This window comes from Motacilla alba, chromosome 1 (genome assembly GCF_015832195.1).
Source record: "Motacilla alba alba isolate MOTALB_02 chromosome 1, Motacilla_alba_V1.0_pri, whole genome shotgun sequence".
In the NCBI taxonomy this organism is placed as follows: domain Eukaryota; kingdom Metazoa; phylum Chordata; class Aves; order Passeriformes; family Motacillidae; genus Motacilla; species Motacilla alba.
The window spans coordinates 17,693,373-17,718,151 of record NC_052016.1 but is presented as its reverse complement, the minus strand read 5'-3'; the positions used below and the strand labels follow the sequence as shown (position 1 = coordinate 17,718,151).

General features: G+C 37.0%; 1 protein-coding gene across 5 annotated transcripts in view; it reads left to right on the top strand.

The window, feature by feature from the left end:
* Positions 1-24,779, top strand: part of ROBO2 (roundabout guidance receptor 2) — an 865,191-nt gene that overhangs the window by 767,379 nt on the left and 73,033 nt on the right. For all 5 annotated transcript variants that reach the window (XM_038136167.1, XM_038136152.1, XM_038136160.1 and 2 more), the window contains exons 10-15: positions 2,555-2,760; positions 6,924-7,005; positions 7,721-7,886; positions 9,526-9,692; positions 13,510-13,631; positions 20,160-20,391. In XM_038136167.1, the coding sequence (XP_037992095.1) occupies positions 2,555-2,760; positions 6,924-7,005; positions 7,721-7,886; positions 9,526-9,692; positions 13,510-13,631; positions 20,160-20,391 (975 nt within the window). The remainder of the gene's footprint in view (positions 1-2,554; positions 2,761-6,923; positions 7,006-7,720; positions 7,887-9,525; positions 9,693-13,509; positions 13,632-20,159; positions 20,392-24,779) is intronic.

The window sequence follows — 24,779 nt, the reverse complement described above, 5'->3', positions numbered from 1 at the left end:
GTTTCAAAACCATTAAAAAAATTAAAGTAATTTTGAAATCAACTTCTGTTTTACCATGCAGATATGTTTGTGGGCACACAAAATGTTTTTGTGGAACAGGTACAGAAGTTTCCAGGTAGGAGAAAATTACGAAATGAAACTAATTAAAATGTTTTAAAAGCAACAAAATCCCCACACCATTTTGTGGATATTTTTCACTAGCCCTCTGTTCTTCATAATGCTTCTGACATATATATTATTTTAAACTCTAACCTAGTTTTGGATCCTTACCAATGAGAAGCCAAGTGATAGGAATGCAAGCACACACATGTTTTGGAGAAGATTTACAAGTCATAGTTGTGAAGACAATACAGCCGTTCACAGATCAGTGGAAACTCTAAGTGTTCATTTAACCTTTAGCCTTAGTGTCATGGAAACCTGTAGTGGTCTTTCACCCATAACACCCTTGAAAATGAAGATTCCTTCTGGCCAGGAGGCTTTCAATTACACTATTGATCAGAGCTATTTAAAGGATTATGAGCTCCTCATTTGGGCTGTAAAAAAATCTAATTACATGCCAAAGAACAATATCTGTAATGCAGTAGGTTTTGAAAATACCTACATTGCTACATGTTTAAAGACACTTAGATGAAGCAAATAACTGCAGTGGAATAGCTAGCAATTTAAATAGTTATTCTTCCTTAATTTTTAGCTACCTAGAATACTTGGATTTGCTGGTTTACATTAAATCTAAAGGATAACTTGCACAGCTAAGTTTAATTTGAATATACTCATGCTGCAGCTACCCTGATAGTACATGGGTGCTGAGATCGGTTTTTATTTTGCCAAATGGCTGAACTATGTAGTCATAAGGAACCTTAATGAGATAAAACACTTTGTATCAAGGTGAAAATGCAAAACATTTTTCTTTTTATATAGTGTTTCATGTCCTATCTCTTAAGTTCAGAATTTCCAAAATAGCTTTCACATTCTGGTGTTAAGAAGTAATCTGCATTGGCTTTCTATTTTCAGTTCAAAATATGTACTGGCCTTCTATTTTCAGTTTCAGTTTCAATGAATGTGATGAGCTCACACTCCAAGGTGTTATTCTGACAATATTAATGATTCTGATCTTTATGAATCTTGTTAACAGAAAAGTAGGTAGTATTTTTGCAATGTTAAAATTTCAGAAACAATTATTTTAGGCATAAAATCTGCCACTAACATATCCGTGATATGTTTTATTTAATAAATAGCGCAATGAAAGCACTTTGGATCTCAAACAGCTCAAATACAACAGAAGCCATATTGCTTCATAACAAATTGTTCTCACTTCATTGTTAGAGTCAGGTGTTGTGTATGGACTACAATAAACAGATTCTCAGCTAGAATAAATGATTCAAACTCAATTGACATCAGCAGAGACAGGCTAACTTGCACCAGTTGAGAAGTCAGTCCTGCCTGCTGCAATATTTAATACCAGTCACCCAATTGTTCAGTTGTTCAAAATTTAAAACAGCAGCAGTATGGCTGGTAAATATATAAAAATACATTAAAAGAGAAAAAGAATTCCTAATTCTGTTATACTGATTTTTTGCATTGGTTCCAGCCTCGTGTATATTCAAGTATTTCACATTCGGTTTGTATAAACACATTCTTTGGAAACAAAGGTCATATTTTGTTGCTTAACAAATGGCTCAGAGAAAAGATTCAACAGAACTATTTGGGATAAAATGATCTTTCAAGAAAAAATTAGCATGAGCATTTTACCTCATCTTCAAGGTATCCCACTGGTCATGGAATGAGGCTTATGCACAGCCATGCACTCTCACTGGTTGCAGGGTTTTTTATTCAGTATTGCAAGCATGCAGATGTAAATTATCAGGAAAAAAAAAAAAAGGTAGTTCATGGCTTTAAAAGGTGAGGAAATGATTTGATAAGTAAGCTGTTAAATGGTGTGATTGAGTTTGAGCTTTTCTCTGCTGGAAAAAACAGTCATTTAGATCACTCAGATCATGAAAACGTTTTGTATAACTGTTAGATATTTTTGCTAGTTAAAACTTGCAAATAGAGTAGGAATGGGGGATGTGGTTGGCACCCAGGCTAGAGTAGCTGTAATGTTTCACTTCTAACACAACAGATTTTCTCTTTTAGACCATTAATTGGGTAAGCCATTAAACACATTTTGATGTGACATCAAAGGTGTGTTTTAATTTTTTCTTTCCCAAATTGGAAAAAAAGAGTGATGCACTTCAATTCTTCTGTGAATCAAGGTCTTAATTTTCATCCTATGTTAACCAAATCAGCCTGATGATCTTTGCTAACAGATATTTTTCTATCTATATGTTATCTTGCAGTGGTAAAATAAAACTCTTACTGAAATGCTTTTCAAATTTTACAACTGATTGATAACCTGTATCTATGGCTCCTCCAAAAATAATGTTTTTAGTCTCTTAGAGGCTACATAGGCTTCAAGCAGCTTCTTAAAAGTTGTTTCACATGGTGGAATAGGGCTCACAGCAGCAGCAGAGGATGGTTAAAGATGATGATGCCAATGCCTGTGCCACTGTTTTAGTCTTGACAGATCGGCCTCCGCCCATCATCCTTCAGGGCCCCGTCAACCAGACCCTGGCAGTGGATGGCATGGCTCTGCTCAAGTGCAAGGCCACCGGCGACCCCCTCCCTGTCATCAGCTGGCTCAAGGAAGGGTTTACCTTCCTGGGCCGGGACCCTCGGACATCCATACAGGACCAGGGGACGCTCCAGATCAAAGCTCTGCGGGTGAGTAATGGCAGCACGGCGAGCGTGACGGGTTCTACGTGTCCACTTTGGAGCTCTTGGCATGTGCCTCAAGCAGCTCTGCCGCCTTTCTGTTGTCTTCAAAATTAACTTGTCTTTCCTACTGTGCAGCTCTCACCAAGTCATTATCCATTCTTTGATGTTGTGTGGGAAAGGGCAGGGAAAAGAAGAGCAAAACTAGCTTCAGATATTTCTATGAGAATTCCCTAAAAACAGATTCAGTGTTTATAATCTTGTGTATGTTGCAATAGAACACATGAGTTGGGGGTAGATAGAAATATAAAAGAGCAGTCCTTCCTTTTCATTGGTCTTACCCTGAAGCCATTGGCCTCTCTGTCAAAACTTCGAGCAGTTCTTGGCAGCACCTGACCGTAATTTCCCAAGTACTTGTGCTAGCACGTGATCTGGAGCTCATCACTGTTTGACCATGCGCTTTCTCCATCAACAACTCATCAGTTCCGAGCTGGCTGATTTATTCCAGTGTTATGCTTCCTGGAAATGTTCCACCAGGCTGCAAATGGGAAAAGACAACTAATACTGTAGCATACATGCAGTCATATGCAGAGGGATTTCTATTAAAAATCAAATACCTATTGTAATATCTACATTTTTACACATGAGATAATACAATATTCTCTAATACTTCAAATAGGATAATGTCATATGTTTTTGATAAATATTGCATCATTAATCTCTATTTTGGTTTTTAATTTTTCCCTGTTCAAAGATAAATGTGTATTTGTTTGTGTGTATTTGGACAAGCATGCATATGGAAAAATAGCATTTAACATGTACTTATTTGTCAAGAACTTGAGAATAATTTTAGAAAACACTTAATTTAGTCAGCAGAAATGTCTGCACTAAATTTTCCCATCCAAAAAAAAAAAAAATTTCAATAAACATAGTACTAATGACAAGGAATAAAGAGCAGTTTTGTTTTCTGATACCATCTCATCAGTGATCATAGATGAATTGTGAACTGCCTTGGAAAAAAATATAATTTATTAAAAAAATTATGCTAGCTTGTCTTGAGTAAACAATTTGTAGTTCCTCCCTGGGCTGAAGGCAGGCTTAGGCCATGAAGGTTAATGCATTTTTCCTGTAGAGCTGGATTAAAGAGTGTGCTTGAATAGTCAAGATTCCCCAGTAGTGTTAGAAAGCAGCAATTAAAGGTGGAAGCTTAGTGATTTCAAACAAACTTTCAGGTATTGATGATGGGCTTCTGTGGAGTGTCCACAAGGCAGAAGCTCTTGGGATACCTGTCTGCATGCTGCTACGCAAACAATTAAATTGGTTCTGAATCGTGCCAGCGCATTAATCTCACTGTTAGAGGCTGTGTCTGTAAACGAAAGGAAAATAAAATTGCTTGCAAGAGGAGAAGAAATCGGTGTTAGTAGTGTGTGTGGTTCTGAAAGACATGAGGCTTTTATTGATCCTTAAGTGGCTCATTCAGTAGTAACCAGTTTTCCTTAAGGCTCCAAAAGGCATTTTTTAGAAACTCCTCTATAGCAGTAATGGGCACTGTTTGTTTGACTTAGGTTTAAGAGCAAAAACTACACAGAAACATAAACACATTTTTTCTCTTGTGCCTTGGAAATTTCAATTAAACATGGATTTAAATCCTTAACTTTTCTCTCAGGTCTACCTAAACAAGGAATGCTTAACTTTTCTCTCTGGTCTACCTAAACAAGGACTAGCACCACTTCCTGAAGAAAAAATGGGCCACGAAAATGTCCAAGTATGTTTACATGCCCAATTTCAAAATAAATTAATAATTGCCACTCACATGTCCTCAGCCTTCTGGCTGAGGGTAGATTTAGATTAGGTATCAGGAAGAAATCTTCCCTGTAAGAGTAGTGAGGTGCTGGAACAGATTTCCCAGAGAATTTGAGGATTCCCCATCCCTGTTCAAGGCCAGGTTGGATGGGACTTTGAGAATCCTGGTTTAGTTGGATGGAATTTTGAGCAATCATGGCGGGGCGGAGGGGAGGGGGTGGAATGAGAGGATCCTTAAGGTCCCTTCAAGCACAGACCATTCTCTGTTCCTTTTCTGCTGTTTCTGTTACAGCACAGTCAAATGATTCATGAGCCTGCAACAGACACATGAGCCATAGTCATAACATGGAGATTTTACTGATCAGCCAATCTCTCAGTTGCCCTGAGGAAGACAACTAAAAACTTACATATGTCACTCATTCAGTACCCCTTCAGACAGGTCAGCACTGATGGAGAACTCCTTCCTGCTGTAGAAATGTGCCACACCAGGATTAGACACCTGCATTAACTAAGGAACAAAACTTTATTTTATTGAATAATAAAGATTTTTCTATTCACCTGCCCATTTTGTTTTTTTTTTCCATAGCACAAAAAAGTATTAATAATTGAATTACCAGCACAATAAATCTGTATCTAATCCATCCACAACCTGGAAGTTATATGATTTGCCATAGCTTGCAAAATGGAGTGTACTTCCAGCTTTCTTTGTATGTTGTTTGCCTTCTGCAAGTTACTCTGTTGCGTACACCACATACCTCATTGAGTGCACCATCTGTCACAGTAGTACACAAATGAAGTTGAGAACCATAGCCTTGAGAAATATTCCCTATTATCATGTAATGAAGAATTATCCATTTAATAAAATCTCAGAGGAAGCAAAATAAAACACTGCTTCAGAATGTTATAAGGCTCTCCTCTGGAAAATCTCTTCTTTTAAGGGTCTTTCTCATTTCAGTAGCAGCACTGCTGTATTTTGAGTCTTCGAGCCATTGTCAGAGGGGTTTTTATTATTGCTTGTATTTCACACAAATTACTATCTCCTGAAATGCAAGTTATGCTCATTCAGTTAAAATTGTGCTGCCATTAATGAGTTGCTTCCTTGTCTAAGAATGGTACACTGCATTCTCAGTGTTTCTGAAGAAAAATAGCAACAAAATTAGTGCATGACAAAGCTAAAAATCAATTAAAGTATATATCTACGAGTAATCTAAAGAGCATCTTGCTTTTTTGTCTTATTCTTTTTGAAGAGTGACATATAAGGACATATGCTACAGTGCCAATCTGCATTTAACAGAAAACTCATTACGATTCCTTAAAGCCCAATAAAGCTTCTTGGATGCAGATCTCTTTCCATCAAGTCATGTGGTGGTGAAAAAAACTCTTCTTAATCACTAGAGTCAGCACTCTCCCTTTTTTGCTTCCACCTCCATATTACCGTGCTTTATGCATCATGGAAGGAGAGCTCCTCCATATATTTTGTGCTTTGTAAACTTACCATTTTCCATCCACCCTTGTAGTCTTCACTTGTTCCTGACTCAGAAATCTTTATTTTAAAAAATTTAAACAGGAAATAGGAAAAACTTTGGCAAATTTGCTTGTAAAAAAGTTTATGCAGTGATGAGATTAATATTGGCAACCTAATTCTAAGCAGTTTCCCCAAATAAATCTAAAATATTTGAACTGACAAGGGAGTCACAATAATTTTATAGAAATGCAATTTTTTTTTTGCTACCAAAGGGCCTCGCAAGCCTGAAATAAAATCCCATGCGAGATGGAAGAAAGGTAAGAATGGTGTAGGATCTAATTTAATGCTGCTGTTTGGAAATTGCTTTGAGGACTGTCTATGAAGGGAGAGCCACTGTTAAGAGAGAACTGTTAAGTTTTAGCAGCATTTGTATGTAGGGTGTATAGAAATTACTTCATCTGTCATAAGAGTCTAAGGGGATGTAACATCCTTTGTGGCACTGGAAACTGGACCTATGGGTCATCCTGGGATAACAAATGCTGAGATTTTACCCTCTAAGAGGTTAAATGTTGTTATACTGTTACCTGATTTCACCTGTGTTTTTGTAACCAATGCAAACACTGACACTGTTAGTGCTCCAATGTGTAGCATTTACAGTACTGGTACCATTAACAATATGAAAATTAGAATTAGTAAAGTATTAGAAGCAAGTAATCTTATTATAGTTCTCTAAAGAAAGCCACCATTAAATGATTGCTTGAAAATGTCTGGTGCCTTCTAGTCTGGTACAAAATGTAGGCTAAGTCCTTCTTAGCAAGAAGCGTTTAGAAAAAAGAAAATAAGAGTAAACTCAGATGATTCTAAAAGGTTGTTAAAGCTGCCCTTATGCCTTTTTCACGTCCAGCTCTCTGATACTGGGACTTACACTTGCGTTGCTACAAGTTCCAGTGGGGAGACGTCCTGGAGTGCTGTGCTGGAGGTGACAGGTAAGAGATGCCCAAGGATGTGCTCCAGTTGGCACACAAGGAAAGTGTAGGCCATAAGACAGCAGTCTGAGTCAAATGATTCCAGAACTTCTGGGCTTGACATGGAGAAGTTTTGGATGAGAAGGCTGTGTTCCTTCTCACACTTCTTGCATTTCATTGCTGTTGTCTTGTAATGCCTGTTGACATCACATCATATCTGTGTCCAGTGACTGCAGTATGCTTTAATTCTTCTAACAGGAGCATAAATAAAGTGTGGATTTATCCAGTAATAGGCTTGGGCAAGAAAAATTCAAAGTGCTCTCTGTGAGTACTGCAGTTGATTTGAATACATGAAGTTTCTCAGCAACTAAGTTTTTGGTACTTTATGTACCTTTCAGCAAGCTGGGCTTTTTTTTTATTCTTTCTTTTCTTTCTTTTTATATCTATCTATCTATCTATCTATCTATCTATCTATCTATCTATCTATCTATCTATATTTATATATAAACTTTTGAGTTTTGCATTTTTTGTCTTTATTATGTACTTAAAGAATGACAGCCCTTCATCCGAAAACATGTGGTAGTAATGCAGTTGTTGACTTAGTTCTTTATAGATTAAGAACATCCGTTATGCTGATTTTGCAGATGTTTGCCATGTTTTTCATTTTAATCTTCTGCTTTGATCAAATTATATAACCAAGGATAAAAAGTAATCGTTTTGTATTTGCCCTTCACAGAATCTGGTGGAGCAACAGTCAGTAAAAATTATGATATAAATGACCTCCCTGGGCCACCATCCAAACCTCAGGTCACTGATGTTACCAAGAACAGTGTCACCCTGTCCTGGCAGCCAGGGACCCCTGGAAGCCTACCAGCTAGTGCATATATCATTGAGGCTTTTAGGTATGTGAATTATGCCACTTTTAAGCTCCTTTCTTTCTAATTTTGCTTAAACCCTGGTACCAGGGTTTTGTGGTGTTCCTTTGGACTCTACACATATTGTTAGAAGCTCATTAACTGACTCAACTCCATAGAAGCCATTGATTGATAATCTTTACATTGATTTTTTTGTAATTTATCACTTTTTTCTAAGTGATTATTTGGAGGACATCTAACTATTTCTTCAGGTCAACAAGAATATAACAGAAAAATGCAGTAATTGTTTGTCAGTTTTCCTTTAACATTGATGATCAGTGAGAGACTCCTGCAGGAATGCTGCAGGTTCTTGGCTATCATAGAACAGACAATATGGAAACAAATGGGTAATCCTGAAGCCTCTCTGCAAACTTTAATTCCTGGTCTTGTTAAAGCAGTACTTATTAAGGAGCCAAAGTGCTTTAAATTTCTATTTTTTAGTGTTTTAGATAGATGAAAACTTCTAACTGAAAAGACCAGTATTGATAATTTAGGATTTTATCCTGCAGCCTGAGGCTTTAAAGAATCCAGGTGCTCCCCGCCACACAGCAGCAATTACTGTGTGGTACAAAAGAACTCCTGGGCTCCAATTCAGCAAGTTTGTTTGAGCACAGGCCATACTCTGACATGTGTATATAGAACACACTTCAGCTTAAAAATCTGCACCTTCTTAAATGTGTTCCTTAATCCAGATATTACAAAACTGACAAATACTTCAGTTCATCTCTAAGTTAAAATTCATGCAAGAATTTTTCATAGTCATATGCATGCAAATTTTAGCTCCATTGTTATGTATGTAAAGAGCATTACAATTTGTTCTAGAACTTACTCTTTATGCATTGTATGAATGAAGTGATTCAAGCAACATAAACCTTGTAGCTTTCCATTTCCTTTTTCCTTTTAATATATTCAAAGATTTTTTTATCAATGCCATACAACAAAGCATAGTAAAATAAAAATTTCTTTTTAAACTTTTCTGTTTTAAACTTTTCTGTTTCACCTAGATAAGCTTTAATGGCATCCCATCAATAACTTTTAAAAAAGCCAGACATTTTCATTAAAAGTTGTTTTAACAATCACATTTGAAATCTCTTCATAAGGTGGATTGTAATCTAATTATAATAATGTTGAATTGAAAATGTAGTGGCAGCAAAAATATTCATATAATTTCCTCCATTTCAAAGAATGTTTTTAATTTTTTTTAACTGTGAGAGTGAATTTAGTTCAAGAACACTTTTCTTCCAATGACAGTTTATTGACATAGTTTACTTAGCAGTATAGAAAATTATTCTTTCAAGAGAACTTTCTAAGCCTTTTATTCAAGAGCAGCCTGTTTATCATTCAAATTTACTTTACAGCTTTCTACCTCTTCCTTTTGCAGGTATTTTAGAGAAACACCTGCAAAAGCAAAAAGTTTTACTTTTATTGCAAAGAGAAATACTTTCAACAGCTGCATTATGATTTTTAGCCCATCTCGATGAGCTAACTGAAAAAATATTTTCAATTTCACCCTGCTTTTACTACTTTTTTCTGCACTTAGAGTCGATCCAGGGTTAAGAGACAGTTCCTTTCACATCTTTATTGTTCTCTGGCATTAGTTTATAATCCTCACATGTTCTTGTTGCAGTCAGTCTGTGAGCAACAGCTGGCAAACGGTGGCCAACCACGTGAAGAGCACCCTGTACACTGTGCGGGGCCTGCGCCCCAACACCATCTACCTGTTCATGGTCAGAGCCATCAACCCACAGGGCCTGAGCGACCCCAGCCCCATGTCAGATCCTGTCCGAACCCAAGGTAAGGGGCAGTTCCAAGTTTCATGTGCGTCAGCTAAAATGGAGAGAAGGAACTGTGAGTTCACCGATCGGTCAGTCTGGGCATTTGGCTTTAGCATACTCACTGAAGGAATCGTGATTTCAGCTTCACCAATAAAGATGAGAGTAGTCCAATGTTTGCTGCATCAGTCTGGGGCTTAGGAGAGAAAGATTACGTCCTTAATCCTTTGTACAGTGTAGACCTTCTGGTTTGCAGTTCACTTCGACTCCATTTGCCCCTGGTTACTATTGAAAGCAATGTGAGTTACCCAAGCTTTTCTGAACAGCACTCTGAATACTCTCCTCTCCTCAGTATCTTTCCTCTCCATGTTCTTTCTTCCTCTCCATTAGTAGGGATATACTATGATAACCAGTGTTTATAACAGGCAAGACACTGTGTTTAGAATTATGTTTAATCAAAAGAAATGCACAACACGTGTTGATTAATCTGAGCCAACATTTAGTCAGAGAATTCATGTAAATAAGGGCATCTGCATGCTAAGAATATATAGAAGTTATTTTGAGAAAGGTATGTGCCTTCTGTTTATATACTTATATTTCTGAATTCTTTGTATTAATCCATTGCATAAACCAAGAGAGAAGGCTGAAGTGAAATCGCTCATTCGTAGAGTGGTGATAGGATGGGTAGCTGTGATCCTCCGTTGCTACTGAATCACCTACTGAAGTCTGTTCACTTTGCATCAAGCTCTAACTGAATATAACTGCCACAAACAGATTTCCCTTCACAGCATGGATTTTTTTTGTTGTTGTTGTTTTACCAAGACATATCTTGAATACTTATTTCAAGAGTGTAGTTCTGTGTTAAACATGTCGTAATACAGAAATTCATAATTCTTTGGAATCATAATTTTTCAAATCCAAAGTAATAGCTCCTGTCACAGTTAATTTAAAATTAAATCTTCTGTCTCTGTTTATTGTTATTCAGAGACTTCTGTCTCTGAAGATCTGAAGGTGCCCATGGAGAGCATATCCTGAGTCAGTCTCCAGCATATGTGTTGTAAGTTGTTTGGGTCCTTTGCTGGATGGAAAGAGATAAACAAGAGTAGGGTGGTATTTCTTTATCCCATAACCATCTAGCCTCCCTTATCCCAGCCTAGTCCTGAATAAATCTTTCCTGAATAGTTATACTCTCAAAATAGTAATTATGGCTGGAAGAGGAAAAACAGAGCTGCCTTTTCAAAAGCTGGAGGAGTGAGCTGTGCAGGGATTTCATGGCCTGACTATCCATGGAGTATCACAAGTTTCCTTCTTTCTTATTTTCCCATTATTATAGGGTGAGTCATGGCTTTTATTGCAACAGCCTTTTAGTTTGCATAACTTATCACCTAGCTAAAAAAAACAACCAACTTTGTTTGGTATTTGAGTGTCAAGTATAGACTTTTTATCTGACATACTGACAAGCAATTTGATTTCAGTAAAAACATGTCTTTTAATTAGCTACAGCATGTGTTGCAGCTTCCATTTCCAGAAGCTGTTTAGCAGTCAAGCACACTGAGACATGTACAGGATTTATAGCTTCTTTGCAAGCCTGCAGTTTAATAGAATTAAATCATAAAATCAATTGAAAATTAACATAATGTTTTGATGGGATTTCTAATTACGCCTGAATTCAATTCAGGCTCACAGAAGAAGCTGACACACGGTGGAAAGCCTATTCACAGTGGCCATGGAAAAATAACAAAGCAGCTGTAGCAGTGCTAGAAAATAATAATTTGCAACAGGTGTCTGTGGTAGCTTTCATAGCTGAACATTTCATGTCCTGGTATTCAGTACACCAAATACAAGTAATAGGATTTAATGTAAATTTTCACCAGTGAACTTCAAGTAAATAATCAGGTACTTTCAAAAGGTTTGTCATGTATGACTTATGTGAAATAAGGACAGAGAAATCAGTAACTACTCTGATGAAGGAGTTGATTTCTCATTGGATTGTTAATAGATGAAACCATAACCTAAAAAAACTCTTCCAAAAAACTATATATATTCCTGTCCCTGAAATCAAAATAATAATAAATAATAGTATATTCACTGAAAGCTGATAAAAGAGGTGTTAGAGAAAATATCAAATCAATTTAATTGTGATCAGGATGTAGCTTCTTTCACCAGTTTTGCTTGAGTCATGGTTCTATTATTCCAATACTTAATCGTACCCTTAGAGACAGATCAACTGCTTTTCCACCAGGAGCCTCCTAGGCAAGTGAAAATGACATTACACTGGGAGCATCACACATGTTTTCAAGTGTACACACCAGAAAACTGAATTCCACGTGTACATCTTGGCATTCACTTCTTACTGTTATTAGTCCATGTCATTCTGTTACTTCTGGACATATGTCCCAATTAAAGTGATGAAATGCTGTTCATACAAACTGCTTTGTGGAAATGTCTTTTCCTCTGAGGAAATATACAGGTACCTTGTTGACTGTATACCACAGAATAACTTAACATAAAATGTAGCCATGGATAACTGTAGGTTTATTGTAGCAACAATCATAGTTTTGTGGATAGAAGCATAAATGGTCATCCTCTAGACCAGTCTGAGTTGCAGTTTTATTGTATAATATCTCTGATTCTTGGCTGCTTCGAATAAACATAATTTGATAGACAGTCACCTTCACTGACACTCATATTTGGATTATATTCCCTTTGGAGATCCATGGAGCCATTTTAATTTGGATATCAATAGAAGCCTGTGGCGATATTGTTTATTGGTGGCTCAGAACCCATAACAGTCCAGAATTAGGAATGTGAATTATTGATCATCAAAAACTACTTACTTTTGAGACCTGGAGGTCCATGATTACAGTTGTTATATTTAAAGGTTTCATTTTTAAGACAAGTATTATTTCTTTTAAATAGCATTTAGACTATAAAAAGAAATCACATGGTGCCTATTCCCATATCTAAGTCCATGAGAAAGGGAAAAAACTCTTACATATTTATCTTTTTCACAAGGACATGACATTGATCCAAAAAAATGGGGAACTGTCTTTGACTGTTGAATCCTAAGGGAAGACCAAGCAGAATTCAGAGATGCCTAGACAGGCAGGACCATAATTTATCAGTCCTTTTTTGAATATCTCTATAATCAGATTTTGACTAGAAGAAACAATTCCCCCACACACTTTGATGGGCACATTATCTTGAAGAGAAAATTTTTGTGGTAGATTGTTTTTCCTAGCTTTTTACTAGATGGGAATCAGTTTGGCTTCCCAAATTAATTTTTTTTTTTCATGTTTGCACTGGATTTCATTAGCTATGTCTGTTAAGGGAAGATTTGCTTTGCAGGGGAAAATGCTATTTTTAGTATTTGATTTCTTGTGTGCATGGCATGTGGGGAGAGGAAGCTTAGTGAAAGTTTGGAAACATATAATGACTTAATGTCATATGTGCTATAGCAAAATAAAAAAAACACTGTTCATTTTCTTCAATTATACTAACCAATTTGGTTCCAGACATCTGTGCAGTATTATTATTATCTGAGTACTTTGGAACTAGTGAACATTCATCTCTCTCATCATTTACCCGAGCTAAGAAAACTTTGCCATCTAGTCAGAATACTCCTTTAATCGTATTTATATTTCATGATTTCCTAAGTGACTAGAGGTGGATGGTTTGTGTGCATTATTTGATATTTGTCTGGGTTTCAACCTTAGTGCTGTATTTTTTTAAAAAACAGAGGGTTTTCAAGTCATGTCATTAGGCTACTCAGTAAATTTTATTGATGCCATATATAGCTCTTCTCATTAAAGTGATGCTTTCATATGTGTGCCTGGCAGATATCAGCCCCCCAGCACAAGGTGTGGATCACAGGCAAGTCCAGAAAGAGCTGGGAGATGTCATTGTACGGCTGCACAATCCTGTTGTGCTGACACCCACGACAGTGCAAGTCACCTGGACGGTAAAGCTTCTGCTCGTTACCTTAACAGTGCTTTCAGTCTGCCTATTTTGCCTCTTCATCCCTTCAGTGTTTTACCACCCAGAAAAGATCCAATCTTGACCCCAACATGAGTGCTCTGACAATTTAACATACAGCAGTGTGTGTGTGTATATGTGTGAAGATGATAGATAGATAGACAGACAGATAGATAGATAGATAGATATGGCAATGAAATAGTCATTTTTTTCTTTCAAGTCAAGCAGGTCCAATGTCTTCAGTCTTCTGCTTGAAGCAAGTTAGCTGTCTGACTAGAAAAAGATTATGAGCATGTTTGAAGGGTAATTGATGTGTGGATTTATTGCACTGCATGTCAAGAAATAATCAAAGTTAAATATCAACAAGAAATTGCTGTGTGAAAAAGTACTTTCTGTTTCAAGTCATAGTGACCTCTGGCAATACCCTATTATTTAGTGACCTGAAAATCAAAATTATCTTTCCTACAGAGCACTTGTAGTGAAGTCAGAAGCATGTGGTGCTAGTGCCTGGCACACTGTGTATCATCTGGTTTGCCAGCACAAGCCTTATCCACAATGAGTGAATATCCTTTCATTAGAGAAGACCAGAGTCTTTTGGGCAGTGCTTAACAACATTTCTATTTGAGGGGTCAAACTACTGGGTAGAATTTCTAATATAGTGTTTGGCTTCCAAATTGCTCTGTTTCCCTTCCTGAAGCTTGATGGAAAGGATTTGTAAGAATAGGAGAGCATTCCTAGGGCACTGCACACCAGAAGAGAGTCCTTTGCTGTTGGGGCATCTGCCCAGAGAAAGAAGAGCCAAGAGTTGCAGAATGAGAGAAAAATTGCACTGCACAACATCAAAACAATTGTATTCTATGGGATGAATTCTGCTAAGGGGGCATTCACAATGCTCAGGGTTTTTCTTCTGCATGTCATATTGCTGAGAGCTCAATGTGTGCAGGGGATTACACAAGAGGAGATAAGAAGTGTGGTGATAGATTGTGTGTTATAAGGATTACTGTTGTTTTTGCACAACACAGCCATTATTATGGGGGCTTATGCAACATGCTTGTTCTGACATATTTCAGTGGTCAGGATAGAGATTAGAATAGAGAAACCCACAATTTTTTCTCCTGTGGAAGATTATTTAGAGTATGTGTCACTGCATTTTGCCCTCAATGATGTCAACATGCAGCTTGGCTTTCTTAAAATGCTGCATGTTTCAGCTACAATTTCTTCAGAACAGGCTGACTAACCTTTGTGGCAAACCCTTTTGCCCAAGCAGATGGATCAGTAGTAGAAAATTTGGATGTTAGCAGAGAGTAATTGTAAACCTGGATAACATCCATGTGGTGCTCCTTCAAGTCCTTTTTTGGGTGTGGCATCTATCAGAAATACAGATTAATTGGCTGGCCCTTGCTTTAGCATATACTGCAAAAGGAAGCTCCAATATAAACAGAATTCAGTTTTATACCACAAAACCAATGTAATTATATTTTAATTATATATATTTATGTATATGCGTATGAATAGATATATATATGTGTGTGTGTATGTACGTATGTTTATGTATATATGTGTGTGATATATATTCCTCTAAAAGAATTTCCTGGTGCCCCTACTGAACAATGAGTGAAGAAATGGTAAGGTAAAGACAAATTGTTGGAAATGCTATGGATACCAGTTTATTGGGAAGATCCCTCAAAGCAGTGACCCTGTGACACCTGACAAGCACAGAGACCTCTGTAGAGGCATTTTGGAATTGCCCAGGGGAAGAAAGACACAAAGAAAGATCTCTGAAGCAGCTAATTAGAAACTACCCAGCAACCAGAACAAAAACAATTAATTAACCACAGTCTCTAGGAAAAAAAACCCCACTCTATCCAGAGAATAAAGTCCACACTATTAACATAAAATGGATAGATAGTGTAGCTATTATACAAAAGGACAGAAGTGCCATGAGAGTCATAAGACTCTTTGTGTTGGTTTTATGCAGTTCAAAGGGTGATTGCCAAGGAATGTCCTTGGTTACTGAGTTTCTGGCATCCTGACTTACAGCAAATGAATGCCACTTTCTTCTCTCCTTTATGAGATTGTTTTGGTTTTGCTTTTTCTTTTTTTTTTTTTTTTTTAATTTGAGTTTAAATTTTTGGAAATAGTTCCCTGTGGCTGTGTTGCAATTTTAAAACATGCACATACATATACACACGTATTTTGAAAAGAACGTCAGGCTTAAAATGTCAGTGTTAAAAAATAAGAAGAGGAATGTCAAAAGTTAAATTTTTATTGCCGCTTGAATTTATTCCTCTTGTGTATAGATATTAAAATATAGCTGTAATTATCTGGTCACATAGAGGATCTCTTCTTCATGGAGCTATTAAACATTTCTTTTTATCTTCTTTATTCTCTGTGTGGTGCCAGGTCTTATTAAATTCATACCATTGAAACCTTGCATTGAATAAAAATTATTATTTTGTCTCACATGCTTGCTTATCTGTCATGCTCTCAACTGTAACATTTGTGTGCTTCACAAATAATACTGAATTTAACATCACAATGATAAAAATGTGTCATTATCCTAACTTTACACATAGAGAGGTGAGGTGCAGAGATAGTTATTGCTGATGAGACTTGTGGAGGCAGATATGCCCATTGTTATCAAATGGCTAATTTTAAGCCTTGAACATGATTTATTTTTACTTTTATTAAAACATTTCACGTTGCAAGAGCATATTCTGTACTCCAAGAGCTTTTTAAGCTGACCTCAGCTATGGGTCAGCACTTCTAGCCTCAGTGGGCATTAAACTGAAAGTTTCATTAGTGACCAAATATGAAAAGTTCCCCAGCATTATAAAGAAGCCCTGTGGCACAAGCAGGAATAAAAAAATCAGTTCTTCAACATGGCAAAAGAATTGCTGCTTTGAAATCCTTACTGCCTTTTTGTTTTTGGAGGCAGAAGGATAATTTACTTACCTCTGTTTTTTTTTAAATTTGATGTAGATTTTAAATGAATGTACTTCACTGGAAGCTTCAGGAGTCAAGTCCTTTAAACAGTCTTCCAGATTACCACCCCCATTTGCCTTGTTCCTGGAGGATACATGAATGCTAGTGCAGTTTGAATTTCCAGAGACTCCTGTGGGTCCATGCCAGAGAGCTCAGCACAGCATGAAAGCTACTTTGCCCAGCTGGAGAATTGCTGTGGCTATTGCTGTGGGAGCAGAGGATTTCTTAGGATATTTTGGGATAGAAATTTGCATGCTACAGAACATATTGCAAAATGTATTTAGGGTGCAGATTAGCAGGTTTGCTTGAAAAGAGCTTATATCTGCAACATAAGCTGCATTATGAGTTTCTTGCCATTGTTTTAAGAACCTAACAGCCATTGAACCTGTCTGGTGTTCAGCTGTGGCATGTGCAGGGAAAATGAGCTTCCTGCTCTGCAGAAATGGTTTTGTAGATGCCTCCTGCACCATGGACTCTTAAAGAGGGTGAGAAGGAGCACACAGGACCAATTCTGCTGGTAGATGGCATTAGGTCAGTGCTGAGCACCCAGGATCTACCCTCTCCTGCCTCTCAAAGGAGCATCTGCATGTTCTGCCGTGTCCTTTGAGGAAACAAGCGTGTCTTTATATCAGCAACTGTTGCAGATCTTTTCAGTTGATATCACCCACTAGAAATATTCTCTGCTCCCGGTATTCAACACAGAGAATTCCTGTAATTGCTGAAACAATGCTGAGTAATTTGTGTAAGGAAGTGGCAACCATTTACATTCTTTATCCTTTCATCAAGCCAGAGTGCATGTTTCTGCAGCTCTGCCTATGTGTGAATGTGTGCCAAACTTGGAGTTGCATTGCTGAATTAATGTCTTTAATCATATAAGGATATTTTTAGTAGTCTGCTCATGGCATGAAACATCATTACCACAGAAATGGAGAAAAATGTGAAGTCACTGTCACTTTGTATTATATATGACCGTGTAACACACGTGTGTGTATGTATATGTGAAATATACCTGTCCTACCTCTGACATATACTTCTGGTTAATCCATGTAATTATCCAAGAGTAATTTTTTTATTAGTTTGGAAACTCTGAAAAAAAGTAAAAAATTCACCTTTCTCAGTAAGAAAAGTGCCCTCTGAGTAGTTTCCCAACATTCTGACCCTATAGAAGGCCCTGTTCATAGAGACTAGCTTTACTTGGGTATGAGAGATAGCTTTTTATCCTCTCCTTGATACTGAATATGACTGGATGTTTATAGAAAACATTAAAAATGTATAATATTTTCTTTTGTCAGTACCCTCCCAGACTCTGAATGATGAAATCACTGTCAATAATCTGCTATTTGGGCAGATCACTCTGCCCTGCTGTAATCAAGTTACTAATTGAAAGCTCTGTGAGATTCAAGCAAGCCTCAAATCAAACTAGTTTATAGCACCCATAAATGTGACAGCCTTGTGGTACTACTGCATTCTGCTTTCATATTCCTTCTGTTGTTTTGTCTTTCAATCTAAGATCTTAGAGGTCTGGGAGGAAAAGATATGTATGGACAATTTGTCTGGAAGTAGATACAAAAATATAAGGAATTGAAAATTAGTATTCTTTAGATATTACATTCTCAGGGAGTCAAGTGGTGGGTTTCTGTTTGTGCCATGCTGTACAAAATGCTTTCCACACTATTGTAGCAACACAATGCTACTGTTCAGTCAGATCAGTTCTGAATTTTCAGTTTTCTCCACTAGGCAGCAGTCAGTAGAGCTTAAAAATAGAGCAAAGACAAAATGGAAAGTTCTGACAAAGTTATGCCATCTTTCAGTGTAGCTTCTAACTAAGAAGTAAGCAAGAATCAAACTCAGTGTTTGATTATTAAACATCATAACCTTATATTGTAATTTAGGTTAAAAATCGCTATTGCAAAGTGGATAAAAGCATTATTTTTGCTGAATTTTGTAGTAAATGTGAGGGTCATAAAGTCTTTATATCCATAAAACATTTAGTTAATCAAAGTCAAACATGGATAAAAACAGTTTACTCTGATTTACAGACTCCCTTCATCTGGAAACAGCTGCTTAATGTTCTTCTTAAAAACACAGCTTGATTCTTTCGGTATTAACAAGCTATTATTGTGAGTTATATCCCTCTTTCAGTGCATAAATTCACTTAAAGTGAATGCAGAGAAGTTTATAAAATGCAAGCTTAATGTTGTTGTAACATATGTTGCAAGATTTTTAACAGTGACAGTTTTGATGAAAGACATTTCTGCCTTGCTTTCATAAATAAAGCTTTCTTCTTGCTTGCCTTGCTTTTTAATGTCTAAGAATCTGTGTCCCCTCTGAATGCCTCAATAAACTGTAACAAGATTATAGGACGAGTGTAATAGAGCGTGGTTTGTGTTTTCAGCCTTAAATTCATTTATTCTTAAGAGAAGTCAAACCAATGTTTCTCTAATTCTGGAATATCTTTGAGTAGGCAAATTGACAAGAACATAAGAAATATCCTACTTGTTGAGTCTAAGTTATAATACAGAATTACCAAACAGCCTGCTGTATGGTCTTGTTATTTGTGCTGCACTTTCTTTGCTCCTTATTTGGCAGCTACAGAAGCAGTTTGGTTTGGTTTACTTTTAGCAATCAGTTTGGTTTTGGTTTTTTGGTCATTTTTTTCCCAGGAAAAATTTGTGCAAGAGTCATAATGTCTTGATTTTTGGGGTGGTTTTTTGGGTTTTTTTTGGAAGATAAATAGATGCATGCAACCTCTCCAAGATAAAACACATAGAAAGCTTTTCTTCAAATAAAAATCCTATTTATAGGATAAAATTGTTAAACTTCCGTGGTCCAATCTGCTTGCTTAGCAACAAATAAAATATAAACCAAAACCAGCATTCCATCTCCATCTGATGGCCTGAGAGCATCACAATTCCAGAATGCAAAGGGGCTGCTCAGGCTGTGAATACAAGAAACAGCACATGTCTTTGGAAGTTGTTTTCTCTGCATCTGTCTTATGTTTATTTTAATTTGCTGTGCATTTCATGAGCTGCGAGCCAAGTATTGGACTAATTGTAAGCATGTAGGGTATCTTCAAAGACTTGTCCTTTTCTGAAAGAATTTGTTTTTCTTTTCTTCTCCTATTTCAGCACATCAGTAGCCAAGATGTGCTTAGTAAGTTTACATGCAGCAAGCCTTATGCCAAAGTTTTCTTTTCATGATTTATTACAGGGGTGGGGGCCTTGTTTTATGATTTAAGGTGGTATTTGTTATGATATATAGAGCTGCAGAAAGCAAAGCAGAAAGAAATATTCTATAACCAGTAATGTGAGACAAGTGCTCTTTGTAGACAGTTAATCAACAGTGACTTACAAGAAGGTAGTTAGATTAATAAATTCAGCATCATAACTGTGAATTTTCTCTTTTTGATAAGGGCAGAATGATTCTAGGCAACTGTTTTGTTTTCTTTTTACGCAGTGGTTTGTTGGGGTGTTTGTTTGTTTGTTTACTGCAATATGTTTATTGATGTGTTATTTATTGCCATTTCCAGGTGGACCGCCAGTCCCAGTTTATCCAGGGCTACCGCGTCCTCTATCGCCAGACCTCGGGCCTGCCTGCCCCAGCCGTGTGGCAGAACCTGGAGGTCAAAGTCCCCACAGAGCGCAGCGCCGTTCTCGTCAGCCTGAAAAAGGGGGTCACCTATGAAATTAAGGTTCGCCCTTATTTCAACGAGTTCCAAGGGATGGACAGCGAATCCAAGTCTGCTCGTACCACAGAGGAAGGTTGGTAAAAGAGGCACAAAAGCAATGAGCTTTCATAGCTGACACTGGAGGTTATTCTGTGTGTGTGTGCATGTGTTCATCTTTGTTTCCTCCACATGATTTCTGTTTGTTACACACTAAGGTGACATTAAAATTTGATATTGTATTCAGCTTTGTGCTGCAAATATCCCCTGAGAAAGCACTGTACTGGTCTTATACTCTTTTAGCTGATACATCCTTCTAAGGTACAGGTGGCTTTTGGTCTTCCAAAAAGTGTGCACTGCAGCCCTTCTTTTGTAACCACTGCTGTTACAAGAAAAGACTTTGGTCTGCACTTTGAAAATAAAATAAATGCAAGCTCTCACAGATAAGTGTTTGATACTAAGCACATCTTTCTGAATGGGTAATAATGTAGATGAACAGTTGGCTGGGAAACGAGGAGTAGTGAAGGACATATATTTAACTAGTCTGGAGAAACTGCAGTCTCAAGGGCACACCACTTCACAGTTTCTGTTAGCAAAGTGTTCATGAAATTGCCCTGTTCAGTACTGCAGAGGATTCCCCTGAGCACCTTTGAAACATCTCTGAAACAGTCAGGATTCAGTCTGAGTGAACAGTTTATACTTCTGAAATGCTCAAGCTTTTATATCTGTAGCATTTAGCCTTGTATATAGTTGTGCCAAAGCATGTGCACTCCAGGGCTGCTGTTTTTTTTTTTTTTTTTTGAAAAGACACTGGTGTGAGATCTAAGTAATTTTAATCATTTGCTGTTAGAAACCCACCTTTCTACCTATGTAATGCACCCTTTGCCTGGAGAATCTCTCCTGTAAAAGTAGGATGGTCCTAACAGTGAGGGTTCATCATCTCTCTGTGTCACTGATTTTTTGATTTTTTTAAGGCAAGAGAAAGAAATACTGGTGAAGTTTTAAGATGTTCATATGGTTTCAATGGGTTTTGAGTGCACTCTTTCCTTCCTATTGAAAGTGCATCTTAATCATTTACAGTAGTCTCCTGAGGTTTAATTTAGTGCTGATTGCCAAGTACTCTTTAATTCTGGAACAGACTTGCTTATTACTCACTTTTCTCTTTGATTTGTTATGATTATTAGCCAACATGTAAGTAAAACTGAAGATAACTTGGTTGCACTTTGCACTTTAGGGATGAGGAAATTCAGTGTCCTGCAACATGTAGAAGAGTGTGCAGGAATGCAGTTTTCAAGTCTGATTTGGAATTTGGGATTTTGCGGTCTCCAGTTCTTTGTCCAAACTATAAAGCCTATATCAGTTGGTGAAGAATATGTTTGCAGCACTCTCAACAAAGGTTTTTTTAATAAAAAAGAAAATTTAAAAAATATTTCTAGAGGTGAATTTTCTTTTCTGGGGATAAAATGTGAGATTTTGTCTTCTCACTAGCAGATTTTCCTCTTGTCCAATTTCAATTGATTTTTAGTGTTTGTTTAGTTCATCTAACTCTTTCTTCCTAAAGGTAATTTAAGAACTACTGAAAAAGAGAGAAGGTCTTATACCTCCCGTCTATTTCTATAAAATACTTGAGGAATGACATTCTCTTTTATAAACCTTAGCTCCCAGCAGAGCCTGTCAGGTAATTTCCTACCTTAAAGGACACTTTGTTCATGTGGAATAGCTTTCCAAATAGTGAAGCTTTAAAAAAAAAAAAAAAATTCCTGTCTGCAGATATGTATAACTCACAGCCTAGGATCTGCTTTGTAGATTAATATCAACTTCAAGGAGTCTGTTTACAAGTATCTCCTCTGAAAAAACTTCAACATAGGACCTGTAATATTATCACCAGAAAAATGTCCTGTAAAAAAATTCTTCCTCTTCCTTGGGTGATAAAATTAGGTACTTCATGAGAAAATTAAGACACTCAGTAGATGCAGTTCTACAGATATTTCCCTAATTTCTCATATTATCTTTGTAATTATATTGGTGTTCACGTATTCAAAAATAGTATCAACTAAATGTTTAATGATGGTGGTTTGCTCCCCTTCCACTGAAGAAAGATGGCAGTCTATTTAAAGGTGCTCTGTTGCCTGTGATTCCATTTCAAAACTGAGCTTATTTTTAGACTTGACATTTAAAAAATGTTAGCTATACTATTTTTAGAAAATAATTTGTAAAAGTGATACAAGTGTTGGAAGTTTTTTTTTGCAACATCAAAGCAACTATCCTTGGTAAAGGCAAAGTACACCAAAAGGTAGTGGCAGCTTTCTGCTGGATTGGATTTTACATGCAATGTTACTTCTGAGGCCTACCTCTAAAAATCAATTTTGCTGCAGTTAGACTTTTCCTCTAGATCAGACATTTGTAACAGTTCAGTATCCATCCATCTCCTGCCTCTTTGGCCTTGTGAAGGTAACAAATGGAATTCTGTTTGGCTGTGTCTGGAAAAGATGAGCAGCAATTTGGGTTCTTTCATATCTGTAAGAAGAAGCTGAGCGCTGGAATAATTGACCTGTCAAGAAGCAGGCAAGGTGTTCTCCACAAGGCAGCAGCAAGGGAAATGAGAAAACGGTTTTAAAAATGTTATTTTTCAATGTGATCTGTTTAATAACTGCAGCAGTGTCAGATGAGTGGCTTAATTTATATCATGGTGCCAGCTTACAAAGTGATTTTATCAGAGGGAGGAAGCTGAACTGGTAAATTCAAACGTGTACACACATACCGTGGGAGCTAAATCAAAGATTTTGTTTTATAATTTTCACTATTTCTTTCATGCTTTCTCTAGAGACAGATGATTTTTTTTTTTTTTCTGAGTTGCATCCATTGTTAAATCTCCTTTGGAATAGCATTATGGAGTAGTACTTGTCCTGCATATTCTTTGTCACCACAAAAATATGACAGGAATTAAAGTCTCCTTAGCTTTTATCAGCTGCTCTCTGTCCATTTCTGCTCACCTTATTGCAGGTCTTAAAAGGTTATTTCCACAGTTGCATTCATTAGCTGCAATTTTAATTTTGCTTCACATTTATCCTATGTCCTCAAAAAACCTCAAAAACACCGTCACGCACTGGTAGAACATTAACGAGAATGTTCATGCAGTTTAAATGAAAAGACGAATACAGTATTTTTTTTTTTAATTTTACAGTATACTATACATTTTTAATTTCTTTTGCATTCACACCCCCTTTCCCCCCAGGTATGCATATATAAGACGTTATATTTCTGAATGCCCTTTTTGTTTCAGTAAGGAAAGTAAATATGTTTGAGCGAGTTGTTCCATTGTGCTTAAAACCAGAAAGAGTTATGCAGTGTTAAGCTTTGCCATTTTTATGATTATTATTTCCACATAAAATATTCTAATTAATATCACACACATACATTTATTCACGGTTTTAATGTTATTGAATAACTTGAAGACTTTTAAAATGCTAATTTTTACTGTGTGGCAAATTATTTCACTTGCCATGAAATACACAATGCAACTATTTATTTCACCAATTTTATGCTTTGCACGATTGCAAGGAATAGCCCAAGGCAACCTTTCCATGCTTCACTCGAGCTGGCTAAGAGTCAAATTGTCCACAATACAGCTCCATTTCTCCCCTCCAGTTCCCTGTTTCTCTGCACCAGGCAAGGTCACAAGGACTCTACCAAGCATTATTAGCTTTGCAGCTGAACCAGCATCTGAAAACGTACTTGTCGAAATGTGAAGCCTCCCAGGACTGTAATATGTGTTTCATTTTTCATCTAAAATATTTTTATTACTGCTGTAATCCTGTGTGGTTCCTTGTCTTCACCTCTGATACCCTAGTTTAAAGTTGTGTGATTCTTGCAGCAGAGCACTCCAATTTTTCAGGGTTATCAGGGTAAAGATTTGAGCTTGGCTCCATGAGCCTGTGCCAGGTCAAGTGCTGAGGAGCTTCCAACGTGGGAACACAGCCAGCCTCAAAGAAGCTGTGGAGAACAATAGAAATATCTGAATTGACTCAGGAGGCTTGAACACTTCTGATATCTGTAGCTGTGCTTATTTGTGTTAAACATGCCAGGCTTTAATACAAAGATGCCAGGGGCTCTTGGCTTTTCTGAGAAGCATGGTCCAAGGATGGCCATGGATATCTGTTAAAGATAAGACTAGAGTGCTGTTGCCATAAAGTTTAGCAGTGAAGAAGTCCCTCTGGCCAGGGGACTGGAGTCAGGGAGCCTTGACACGTGATTTGGGATACCTCAAGCCATGTTATCTAGGGTTGGAATTGAGGCAGGAGAGTGATAAATATTTTAGGTTCTGGTAGGATGTCTACCATAACTTTTCAAAATAAGCTTTCATATTTCATATGAAATGTTTTAAGATCAGATTAAAAGCAATGAAAAATATGTGGAAGACAAATTCCACAAGTATTTATTAAAGACAAAGACACTTCCCTAGAACAGAAGGTGTCTAAGCAACAG